This window comes from Ascaphus truei, chromosome 4 (genome assembly GCF_040206685.1).
Source record: "Ascaphus truei isolate aAscTru1 chromosome 4, aAscTru1.hap1, whole genome shotgun sequence".
Taxonomy (NCBI): Eukaryota; Metazoa; Chordata; class Amphibia; order Anura; family Ascaphidae; genus Ascaphus; species Ascaphus truei.
The window spans coordinates 330,831,859-330,844,409 of NC_134486.1; the positions used below are offsets into that span (position 1 = coordinate 330,831,859).

At 38.2% G+C, this 12,551-nt stretch overlaps 1 protein-coding gene across 1 annotated transcript in view; it reads left to right on the top strand.

Moving 5' to 3' along the window:
- The window catches only part of LMBRD1 (LMBR1 domain containing 1), a 298,972-nt gene that overhangs the window by 225,408 nt on the left and 61,013 nt on the right, over positions 1-12,551 (top strand). Inside the window, exons 10-11 of the mRNA XM_075598083.1 lie at positions 5,991-6,055; positions 9,688-9,790. Of these exons, the coding sequence (XP_075454198.1) occupies positions 5,991-6,055; positions 9,688-9,790 (168 nt within the window). The remainder of the gene's footprint in view (positions 1-5,990; positions 6,056-9,687; positions 9,791-12,551) is intronic.

Genomic DNA, 12,551 nt, shown 5'->3' on the forward strand with positions numbered 1-12,551 from the left:
TCGCCCTTCCCTTCTCTCGCCCTTCACTTCTCTCCTCTCGCCCTTCACTTCTCTCCTCTCGCCCTTCTCTTCTCTCCTCTCGCCTTTCTCTCATCTCGGCCTTCACCTCTCTTCTCTCACCCTTCCCTCATCTCACCCTTCCCTTTTCTCCTCTCGCCCTTCCCTTTTCTCCTCTCGCCCTTCTCTCCTCTCGCCCTTCCCTTTTCTCCTCTCGCCCTTCACTTTTCTCCTCTCGCCTTCACTTTTCTCCTCTCGCCCTTCACTTTTCTCCTCTCGCCCTTCACTTTTCTCCTCTCGCCCTACCCTTTTCTCCTCTCGCCCTTCCCTTTTCTCCTCTCGCCCGTCCCTTTTCTCCTCTCGCCCTTCACTTTTCTCCTCTCGCCCTTCCCTTTTCTCCTCTCTCTTAAAATCTTTTTCACCTCTCTCACGGGATTCCATTTTCTATTCTTAGAACAGTATTAGTCATTTTTTTTACCCACCATAACCTACAGTAATGGTCTGGTTTACATTTGATACGAATGCAAGCAGAAAATGGAGCAATGCGTTAAGACAAACTTCACTGTGCACTTTCTGTATGTTTATACACTAACACCAATGAGTATACAATACTAAGCTAAAAAGTGCGAGGCAGCACAACTTTAAAGTTAAGTCGGTATTATAATTGAAACAAAATACAGAAGTAAAAGAGTTTTAAGGAAAATGTAGCACTCCTGTACCTTAATAAGTTTTAATCTCAGTAATGCTCTATCCCCGTTGTTCACAGCACCCCCCGCCTTAATCCTAGTCGTATGTAAAGGTACTTCAGAGAAAAGAGAAGGCACTCGTGTGTTCTCTTGCAGCACAAGCTCGATCTAATTTATTACAGCATATTCAAAGCATGCACCCATAACATTCAATTTATTGCTTGAAATTCATTATGGTCCAGCTGTGCAAACTGTACCTTATAGCATAAAAGTAATTTTTTTACATTTCCTGATATTGTAAAACAGAAGAAGTGTGATAATAGTTGCTATTTAACTTTAACTTGGCTCTCCAAAATACGGTCTAATAATTAATTGTATAGCTTGAGTTGTCCAGCTGTTACCATATTATGCCAACGTTTAAAATGTAGCTCTTTATATTTTGTTGTTTTTTAGATAGCAATTTTTCATGGAAATTGTCCATATGCCGTTACAAAAACATGCAAGAATCAACATACTTTATCAAGCAACATTCATAAATATATGAATCCAAGATGTTTTACCTATTTATTTCAATGCTGTAGGGCTTAGCTACACAGCTGCTTTCCTACTGGGCTATAACTATTGTATAACACACATTTATCTAAATAATTAAACTGCTTTATAATAATATAACTTTTTGACAGGCTATATATGGCCAAATCTATTACTGTATAAAACATTAACAGTATATTGTTTGTGACTGCTTGGGCACAACATACATGATTTGGTTAAGATGCCAGTTTTAGTTTGGACTCTTCATATCTACAGCCTTTTTGATATTTGATGTATTGAAGGTCTGTGATATATTGAAGAAAGATGTCCCAATAAGCAGATCATAGTATAATGACAAACAGCGATCAGGGCAAACAAATATTGTTACCTTAAATAGTAACAGACATTATTTTACATTATTCCCTCTACACTTATTGTATAAAAGAGTGTTTGGGATGTACTGTATATGTCACTTCCTATTTTACAAAAAAAAATAAACTCTTTCTCTCTTGAGCATTCTCTCAAAACCCATATTTCAGGGTGTGGATGGGAGTGCTGCAACCTCTAGGTAAATAACCTAACGTTAATTACTGTTCCCGCCTTAATCTGAACGGCCTTTAATGGATATATAGTTTTAGGGAGAACGCCTTTTTTTTGCATATCATTAGCACAAACGGCTGGAAAAAATTAACCATACGATATCTAAAGAAGCAAAACTGGGTTAACCTTAGGTTATTCCCTTCAGTGGATAAGCATTACTATTTACCTGATGTGGAGAAGGAGCGGCTCATTGAGTAAAGACACTGGCACTGAGTTTGAAGCAGAGGAACCTGGTTCAATTCCTGGTGTCAGCTCCTTGTGACCTTGGGCAAGTCACTTTATCTCCCTGTGTCTTAGGGACCAAACAATATAAGAGAAATGCTGCACACCTCAAAAAGAAAAATAATGATGCAGTTACCGGTGCTCCAGTGTTTGCACGAAAGCCTGCAATCAGTCCTGAACAGATGAACAAAGGAACATAGGGCACAACGGGTCTAAACCCGTTGTGCCCTATGTTCCTTTGTTCATCTCTTAGGGACCAAAAACATAGATTATAAGCTCCACAGGGCAGGGTACTGTGCCTGCAAAATGTCTCTGTAAAGCACTACGTAAAACTAGCAGCACTACACAAAAACATACTATTATTATTATTAATTTAGTTTAACTTTATGCTAAATAGACTAATGTAGCTTAGTGTGTCTGGTCCTACGTGTCCAGGAGGTTAAAATGGAGGAGTTCCACAGGAACTCAGTGCAGTCTGGAAAAGTTACCATGGTAACCACAGAAACTAGAGATTAAGAAAATCATTATTATTTTAACAATAAAAAATACTTTTTTTGTTGGGTTTTCTTTTTAATAAAAGAGCAGGACATGCTCAGGGGACAAGACACTAACATTAGGAGTTAAACTCTCAGTCTTTTGTAGGGATTGTTGCTTTAATCAGGTCTTGATTTCTCACTACTTAGTGCTCAATGACTCCAATAGTACCTTTTTTTTCTCTAAATGTCGAAGACTAAAGAATAAGTACAATTACTGTAGGTAAGATCCTATATTGGTTTGTTTAGGCCTCAGACATCTATGTCTAACAGTTTATCAGAAAACTGTTCCTCCATGTGAGCTTTGTTATGCTCTGGGAGCTCTTTGTTGCTCCTCAATCTCACTTGATTAGTTTGTGCTTTCATGGCTGTTTACATTTCAATCAAATTGTTTTATATTGGAAAGAAATGGATAATATACAGTACTTTACCTACTATTAGTTTTGGGAGTACTGGATCTTTGCTTAGTCTTCTGACAGAATGGAGGGTTAACACAATCTGGCTATATATACAACTTTTCACATTACTTAACGCTCAAGAGTGAAATGGATAATCTCTGTTTTGCTCTAGCGCTGCTGGGGATACTGTAATATAAGATAAATTATACCAAACATAAGTCCTTAGAAATTCTCTGATTACTTAATTCCTGATCCTCTTTTAGATCCCTTTTTTTCTCTCCATGCTGTCACGTTCAATAATATATTATCCCTGTTATTATTCCCCTCCTAATCTCTTTCTTCGTAGCTTCTTTTTCTTTCTCTACCACAGCATTTTCATCTGCTATGAACATATACTTTACACCACAAATAAAAAAAGAAAATTACTTCCCTGATTCAATCTTTCATTCTAACAATCTTTCCGTCTCTTTTGCCTTACAATCTGTAGTGAGGCTTGCTCCACATTTACTTTCTCATTGTAACCATTTTAAATATGGACCTGAGATTGCTGTGACAAAAATTGCTAATTGCTTCTTGATAGCAAGGTCATTCCACCACAGAGGGAATAGGATAAACAATTACCATGTAAACATGCTTAACTGAGACTAATTTAGCCAACCAGTATATCATTATGAATAATGTCAGCAAATATAAACACAAAACGTGTCTTTTTGTAACTAGGAGACACAGAAAGGTACTTTTGTATCAGCACTTATTAAACGTTTGATGCATTTGACCGTAGTAATCACATACTGTATACAGTACTTGTTTGTGTGCACCCTAAGAAAAAATGGAATCAAATGTTAGATCAATTACTATTTTTGCATACAATCCCAGGGGGGTCATTTTATATATTTAGAAGTGACCTTTCAGACAAAAATTATCCTAGTCTTCAGTGGTGATTTGTGTCAGAAAAGCCTAAATGGCCACTTCAGTGTATATAGAATGTTCACTTTAGGAGTTGCACCATTTTTTTAAAAACTTTATAGGTGGGTCCAGCACTACCACCATGCCGATATTTCTTTCTTTTTTTTTTTTTTGTTTCAGATGTGTTTTACCATTCAAGGTTAATGTGTCTTTGCATAGATATACAGATGCAGCCACGAGAATCTGAACACTTGCCTTGGAAAATCTGGGGCAATCTCCCAGTAATGCTGCAACATTTCTGTGACATTTCTGCAGACAGACTAATGGCCCATCGGATTAACAGAGCGTGGGTCCCTGGCAGTCCCATTCAAAATGACTGGGGGATTGCCCCAGATTTTCCAAGGCAAGTGTTCGGATACTCGTGGCTGCATCTATATTTCTGAGTAGAATTCTTCAAAGCCTTGCCATTCCAATTGCATATGTTATCCAAACTTTAAACGCCATGGCCCATATTTACGAAACAGTGATATTCCATAAGACCCTTTTCGTCACTAGAATACACCTTGTGACCAATTCCAGTGAACAAGGTGTTTTCTGACACTGGAAGGTGTTTTCAACACACGTGGCCCAGTGTGTGATTTGTTTGTATTGTGTGGGGGATTAGTTTATCCATTTGGTGGTTATGCCACCAGGTACTCAATGACTTCAACTAAACATTTTCTGTAACTGCTGGTCAGTCTCTCACATCGTTTTTGAGGAATTTTGGCCCATTCCTTCTTAGAGAACTGCTTCAGCTCACAGACAAATGGCCTGACATTATCCTCTAGAATCTTCTGATACAATACAGAATTCATGGTTGTGTCAATGATGGCAAGACGTTCAGGTCCTGAGGCAGCAAAGCAGCCCAAAACCATCACATTCCCACCACCATGCTTGACGGTTGGGATGATGTTCTTCTGTTCAAACGCAGTGTTTTGTTTTTGTCAAACATAACGTTTCTCATGGAGGCCAAAAAGTTCTACTTTTTACTCGTCTGTCCAGAGAACATTGTTTCAGAAGTCTTGAGAATCATCTATATGCTCTTTGCCGAACTTCAGACGGACAGCAAAGTCCTTTTTTTGAGAGCATTGGTTTCCTCCTGGTTATCCTTTAATGAACACCATTCTTGTTCAGTCTTTTTCTGATAGTTGAGTCATGAACACTCATATTAGCCAAGGTGAGAATGGCCTGCAGATCCTTGGATGTGACTCTGGGGTTCTTTGTGACTTCCTGGATGATTTTCTGGTTTGTTCTTGGAGACATTTTGGTAGGACGACTGCTTCTGGGTAGAGTGACTGTGGTCTAGAGCTTTTTCCATTTGTAGACTATCTGTCTAACAGTTTATTGGTGGAGCCTCAAATCCTTAGACATGGTTTTGTAACCCTTTCTAAACTGATGAGCATCAATAACTGCTTTTGTGAGGTCCTCAGAGATTTCTTTTCATCGTGGCATGACCTGTTTCCATACACCTATATGGTGAAGACCAAACTCACAAAGTTACTGATCTTGATATAGGATGGGGCCACCCAAACTCACCCCGGAAGATCGACCTAATTATTTAAACACCTGATTCTAAGTATCCCCTTTAATTTAGCTGATAAAACTAGGGTTTCACTTACTTTTGCATCTACCCAGACTCTTAATTACTCATTGTTTGTCTAATTCGTACATCATTTTGTTTCAAAAGACATGGCATTGTTTCATTTAAACCTTTTGGATATTTAAGAAACAGCCTAGTTTTGATTCAAGAATGTTATCATGGAAAAACTATGGCATTTCTGTAATTATCATTGGTATTCACAAACTTTCTCTCGCCACTATAACTAGGCTGAAGTTCCTTGGAGTCAGAAAAAAGGCTGAAAAGGATCCAGATTTTTAAAAGATTGAAAAACTATTGCTCATAAACATTATCACATTATCCCAATCACTTTTAATTGTATGCTTTCAATAGTTCCATAAATATAATTGAAACATCTGTTTCCGATACTAAGCTGGGCGATGTTGATGTATTATGAATAGATTTGGAATAATATTATAATTTTTGCAGCTTATATAGCAAAGATCCTCTTTCTTTTCAGGTTGTGTGGGGAGTCATCTTTATCCTTGTGGCCCTTTTGTTTACAGTTTCACTTTTCCTTTCCAAGTAAGTTTTTTGTATTGTTTATTCTCCAATTATGATATACAGTAGATACCTTCTCATGGCATGAACCCTTTGCCGAATGGGAATATGAACGTTTTTTTCTATTTGTATGAAGAAATGGTTCATCTATCATATTTCTTCTTATGGATGAAAATATGTGATAGTTTGTACTATGTCTTTAAAATAAATAGTTTGCATACAGTACAATGTCCGTATTAAAGAATAGACTAATGCAGCGGTGCGCAAACTGGGGGGTGCGAGATTTTTTTGGGGGGTCGCGGGCGGTTGCAGAGGTCTCGCGCTCTTCCCCAAGGCATTTAAATTAAATGCCGGGTGACCGCGCGAGGCCTCTACAACCTCTACTTACCGATGTTCAGCCGGCTTAAGGACGCCTGACCATGGCATCAAATGACGCTGCGGGTCACATGACTTGACGTCACACGAGGTAAGGGAGGAGGGCGCACCGACAGAGGAGAGCAGGCAGGGGGGGCGCAGCAAATACATTTTGCGCGCCCCTGGACTAATGTATGCAATAAAAGGTTTATTTTTATTCTTTTAAAGCTTGTGACAGAAATTGTAAACGATTAGTCAAGGAATAAATAAATAGTAGATGGTGGTTTAACTTCGAGCCTTATACGTTTTACATATCTGTATAATAATAATAGAGGTTGAACTTTATGTTCGTATTTTTAATCACTTCATCTGCATTCAAAGGAAAATGCATGTTGCTGAAAATGATTCAGGGGCACTGAGACATTTCAGAGGCCTCACCTCTGGACTTAAATGGTTAATAACACGTGTCCCTAATAATAGTATTTATAAATGGTAAGATGAAAAGCTATTCTCACTAGGCAGGCAAAAATTACCATCCAAGTGCCATGATTATGCCTTCTTTCACTGTAAGACAAAGGGGAACACAGGGGGGAGCACAGGTTTGAGAGATGGTAGGTGTATATATTCAATATGAATTGATCAATATACTCCTAGATAAATGGATACCGAGGTGATGGTGTGTAAAGTGAAATAATTTCAAAAACACTTACACGGCCTTGTGTAAGTACTGTCACGTAAGTGTCTCTTTCCTCTCCTCCTTCTTTCTTCTTCCTTCTTTATTTCTTCTCTCCTTCTTTCAGTTCTGTGGTTGTTCCTCTGCTTTCGTCCGAATGCACGTCTCTTCAATCTCTCAGCGGGGTTCGAATTATGGTGTCACCCTCAGAGTAAGAGACAAATAAAGATTGAGGGGCAGATAATACAAAGATACAACAGGTGCTTTTCAAATGGTTATAAACAGTATATGCAGCAAATCCTGCAGGCACTCACACGGGCAAGTGTGAGTGCAGTCCTGGGGGGGTATCTTTATCCTCCTCCTACGTATGAATTCCCAAACGGGGCTCTAATCCTCCACACAAAAGGCCAAATGGTGGGGGAAGGGAAAGATAATAAAAAATGATAAAAAGATACTCACACGGCCGCGTGTGAGCTCACACTTTGAATTGGTGTCTTTAAGACTTCTGCTTGGAATCCAGCGCTGCTGCCAAGCACAAAAATGGCCGCACAAAATACTCAGTAATATAAGAGGGACTGTCCCAGTCTTCCGGAATCCACAGGAGATAAGTAAAGGTCCCAAGGAGGTCCAGACAGGAACAGTATGCGATGAATACTACAGCTGCTAGTATTCATCGCATACTGTTCCTATCTGGACCTCTTTGGGACCTTTACTTATCTCCTGTGGATTCCGGAAGACTGGGACAGTCCCTCTTATACTACTGAGTATTTTGTGCGGCCATTTTTGTGCTTGGCCGCAGCGCTGGATTCCAAGCAGAAGTCTTAAAGACACCAATTCAAAGTGTGAGCTCACACGCGGCCGTGTGAGTATCTTTTTATCATTTTTTATTATCTTTCCCTTCCCCCACCATTTGGCCTTTTGTGTGGAGGATTAGAGCCCCGTTTGGGAACTCATACGTAGGAGGAGGATAAAGATACCCCCCCCCCAGGACTGCACTCACACTTGCCCGTGTGAGTGCCTGCAGGATTTGCTGCATATACTGTTTATAACCATTTAAAAAGCACCTGTTGTATCTTTGTATTATCTGCCCCTCAATCTTTATTTGTCTCTTACTCTGAGGGTGACACCATAATTCGAACCCCGCTGAGAGATTGAAGGGACGTGCATTCGGACGAAAGCAGAGGAACAACCACAGAACTGAAAGAAGGAGAGAAGAAATAAAGAAGGAAGAAGAAAGGAGGAGAGGAAAGAGATACTTACGTGACAGTACTTACACAAGGCCGTGTAAGTGTTTTTGAAATTATTTCACTTTACACACCATCACCTCGGTATCCATTTATCTAGGAGTATATTGATCCATTCATATTGAATATATACACCTACCATCTCTCAAACCTGTGCTCCCCCCTGTGTTCCCCTTTGTCTTTCTGTACCAATAAGGATCCTGGATAGGTCCTACGGGGGGTTTTGAGTCATAGGAAGAGACTTCGGAAGCAGCAGCGATCCTTAGCCACTATATAAGGTCGTTACGTTCGTGGAATTATTTTATCTTGTTGTTACATTTTTCAATTGAACCTTTCCCAGAGGGAGCGCCCGGGTACTTCTTTTTTGCTTCTTTCACTGTAACCTGAAAGTGTCCTGCAGGTTTCTTTAACAATAAAGCAGCTATCAAAAAGTTAATAAGCAATAGAAAAAAAGTTAAAGTATGTAGCTCAAAAACACAGAACCACAGACATCAGAATCTATGATCAACCTCATTATCCCCCCCCCCCTCAAATAGCAAATGATGGGCTACAAATAAAACTGTATCTTGCATTATTTAAGGACCCAACTAAAACTGTGACTGGTTTTTTATTTTCTGTTTGATAAGATTACAGTATAATCAAAATTACAAATCCATATGGCAATGTTCCGTTATTTATTCAGTTTGTTAGTTGTGATTACAATCACATGCAGTAGTAACTTTAATATATCAGTTTAATATATGGAAACTGTTGATGTACTGTTCAAAGTTCTAGTAGCTGTGTTGGTCATATAGATATGTAGGTTATGGTACCTTTTAGAGGATCAACATTAAAGTTCTCATTGAAGATTAAATCATAGCACACAGAGTTTTTTTTAAATTCCTTGGTACACTTAACAAGGAAATCTGAAGTTTCAAAAGCTCTCTATATAATTTAATCTATGAATAACTCTATCCCCTAAAATGAATCACAATTTACAACGAAGCAAATACAAGATATAGGAGATTGGGTAATTAAAGTGAACTAGTTTAGGATTTTTTAAATACTTTTTTTTTTTTTAACTCTGGATGATAAGACTTATTTTTTTTATTGTATTTTGTATTTATTCATTGTGTTTGCATTGAAACTATTTTTCCTACCAGAAGCTGGGTGATGTAGGACCATCATAGTGTGTGGTTTAGATCCCATTCCAAATAAGAGACGTCAGACGAAGGTTGTGGGTTTTTAAACCCTTTGGTTGCAACAAGGGCTAGCAATGTCTTGCAGATTTTGTACAAAAGGGGTTACATTGTAATAACTTATTTTATATGAGTAGATAGAGAATAATGTATTGTGTATGCTTCTTAAACATAAAACATGATCATACTCTTCTAACTTTTTTACAGTCTGGATAAAGCTCTTCACTCTGCTGGCATTAACTCTGGATTCATAATTTTTGGCACCAACCTGACAAATCCATTGAATATGCTTTTGCCTGTTCTGCAGACGGTTAGTATATATATATATATATATATAAATATATATAAAAAAAAGTTATATTAATTATATAGTCCTGTAAATAGCTTGGGGCGGTAATCTATTGTTAGAATATTGTTATCTTATAGGAACATTGCCTATATTAAATATCAATGACTGATGATTGGGAACTCTATGTAGACATACCTCCTACAATTGAGGTACTAAGAAATGTATGTGTTTCTACCCATCAACTTTCATTACTTGCGTCTTTCATTTTATGCATCCTTGCTTCTATTTCTGCCACCCTCTTTGTCACTGTCAGAATTTAAGAGAGCACGTTGGCCAAGATAAGATGGTGGGGGTTAGTTTCCAAACGTAACCCTTCGAGTGTTGCCTGAAGTAGTACTTATTCACCCAATTTATCACACTGCAGTGCTCAATAACAACAGTATCTCAGAAAATATTGAAAGGTTAGAAAGCAGTACCTCCTTTTGAAACTAAAAGTGGGGCATCAGCCTTTATATACTGGCCAGGTAGTCCCTCAGTGAAATCTCAGAATTATCTTGTGCTTGTTTGTTTCTCTTGTGATTTACAAATCTCTATGGCAGGAATTGTGGGGTTTGGAGTCAACATTGGGGAGGTTTTTCAGATTCTGGTTAGTTTGAAGTTATTCGCACTTGAAGTTGAATGGGAAGTCACCTTTTTAACACCTTTTTGGGATTCACCCCTGTAATGTCACATTATTTATCTGAGATAATGTTTTTCACATCAGATTCAATTTCTGTATCTACATATGTATCCTACAGTAGTTGTTGGACCTTAAAATATGACTTCATTTTCACCTGAATCACCTAACCTGTCTTCTCCTTTAATACAGAGTTTTTCGCCCATGATACATTTAGTTTAAAATTCCAGTAAAGTGGTAAAATAATATTTAACCATAAAATGTCACATCAAACGTAGGCACACAGAACAAAAAATAATAATAATAATGAGGAAGGGAAACACTGTAGAGAAAGAAAAGGGAGGGGGATGAAACAGGGGAATAAGGGAGACAACGTTTCGGGGCACCTAGCCCCTTCTTCTGGCCCATTCCCCAAGATCAATCCGATCTAGGTACTTCCCTTACCCCTGTCACCACAAGGTGTTCCCTAATATTGTATGAATAAATCATCACAAATAAATACATAATTAAGCAATCCTTCTGAAAAGATGCAAATTAAGTGATTTTAATGAGTAGATATCCCACTGAGGGGTACTATGAACACCACTTGCGTCTGATACTAACTTTATGAAGACAGGCTGTCTAACAAAAAGCAAAGTAAATTATAGCCATTTGATCAAACAAACTCTGAATGAGCTAACACAATGCTAATGCATGAGACTGAAGATGAACTGAATCTAAGAACTGCAGTGTTAACTCTAACACTTAAACATAAAGAAACTCTGAAGCTCTCTCAGAAAGCTGTTGTGTAAATGCTCTAACACTTCGATTCAGCACATTCTGAGTCAAACGTTATAACACTAATGCAGTGATAGTCTGGAGAACCACTACACTATTCCAAACAATGTAGCAATAACATAAAGTAGTAAGCAAACAGTCTCACCAATGTCTTTTAAGAGAGCAAGAAATGCCAAACCGGATTGAAAGACTGCCAGCTGGATACTCCGACTGCAGGACGCCTGAATCATGAAGTCAGGTGTGCGGAGATAAGTGCCCCTCTGCGCGTGACGTAATCGGGGCCGGTACAGCATTTCTCCAACGTAATTGGTCAATTGTGATTCCCCAGCTCACCAACTGCTACGATCAACATAATTTGATGCGTTAGGTTTGTGTGATGTCAACCAGGGACGGGGAGGTTCCTCCGATGCTGATTACATCTAGATACTCTTCCGGCAATGCTCAGTTGTCAAGACAACTGTGTCAGTGATGATTGGGTAGCGTGTCAAAGGGGCAGGAACCCAACGACTCATTCGGTTTAGAGATAGCAGGTTGACAGCTATGACATGTTCATTCACAGTCTGATCTTACTTGCAGTATCAAAATGGTACTCAGCATACATAATGGAGACAAAGATGAGTTATATCCACATCCATAGATCAATGCATAAAGGGTCTGGTGCTACTAGTAGATAAATACAATGAATAAAAACACCCTCACTGTACAATAGGTCAGCGACCTACTAATACCCTATTACATGTTTAAGGAACTATACAGCACACTAATACATAAGCAGATGATTCTCTCGTGTAGTAGAAATAGATGCATATGCTAATGAGGGAAGCCCACCTTCAAGGATGGAGGTTCTGCCCCATAACCAAAAGAGGTACAACAACGAAATGGAGTCCCAGATTAATTATATATCAGTATCAAGTATATCATAGATATGTTGAAGTTTGCCTTGTGTTATCTTTTTATATATAAGTAAAAATTATTATTTTTTATGACATTCTATTTCAATTATTTTTGCTCTGATTGCTGGGAACACACAAAAGAAAATCATATCATTTGTTTATATTAATAATATTGCTATTGTTCTAGCTTGAACATTTACTATCAAAAAAGTGTAATATGACCAAGGACTCAAAATAACAAAAAATATTGTATATACTGTTGAAAAACTATTTGGGCTTAGACTGTGCCTCCAGCTATTCGGTCAATAGTCTCTTGTTTGCTCATTGCAACATTCATGTGAAAAAAAAAAAGGTACTTGAGATACAAAAATGTATATTTAAAAAGTGTATTTATACATGGATGAATACCAAAATCAGACCAAAGTTTTGGTCCCAA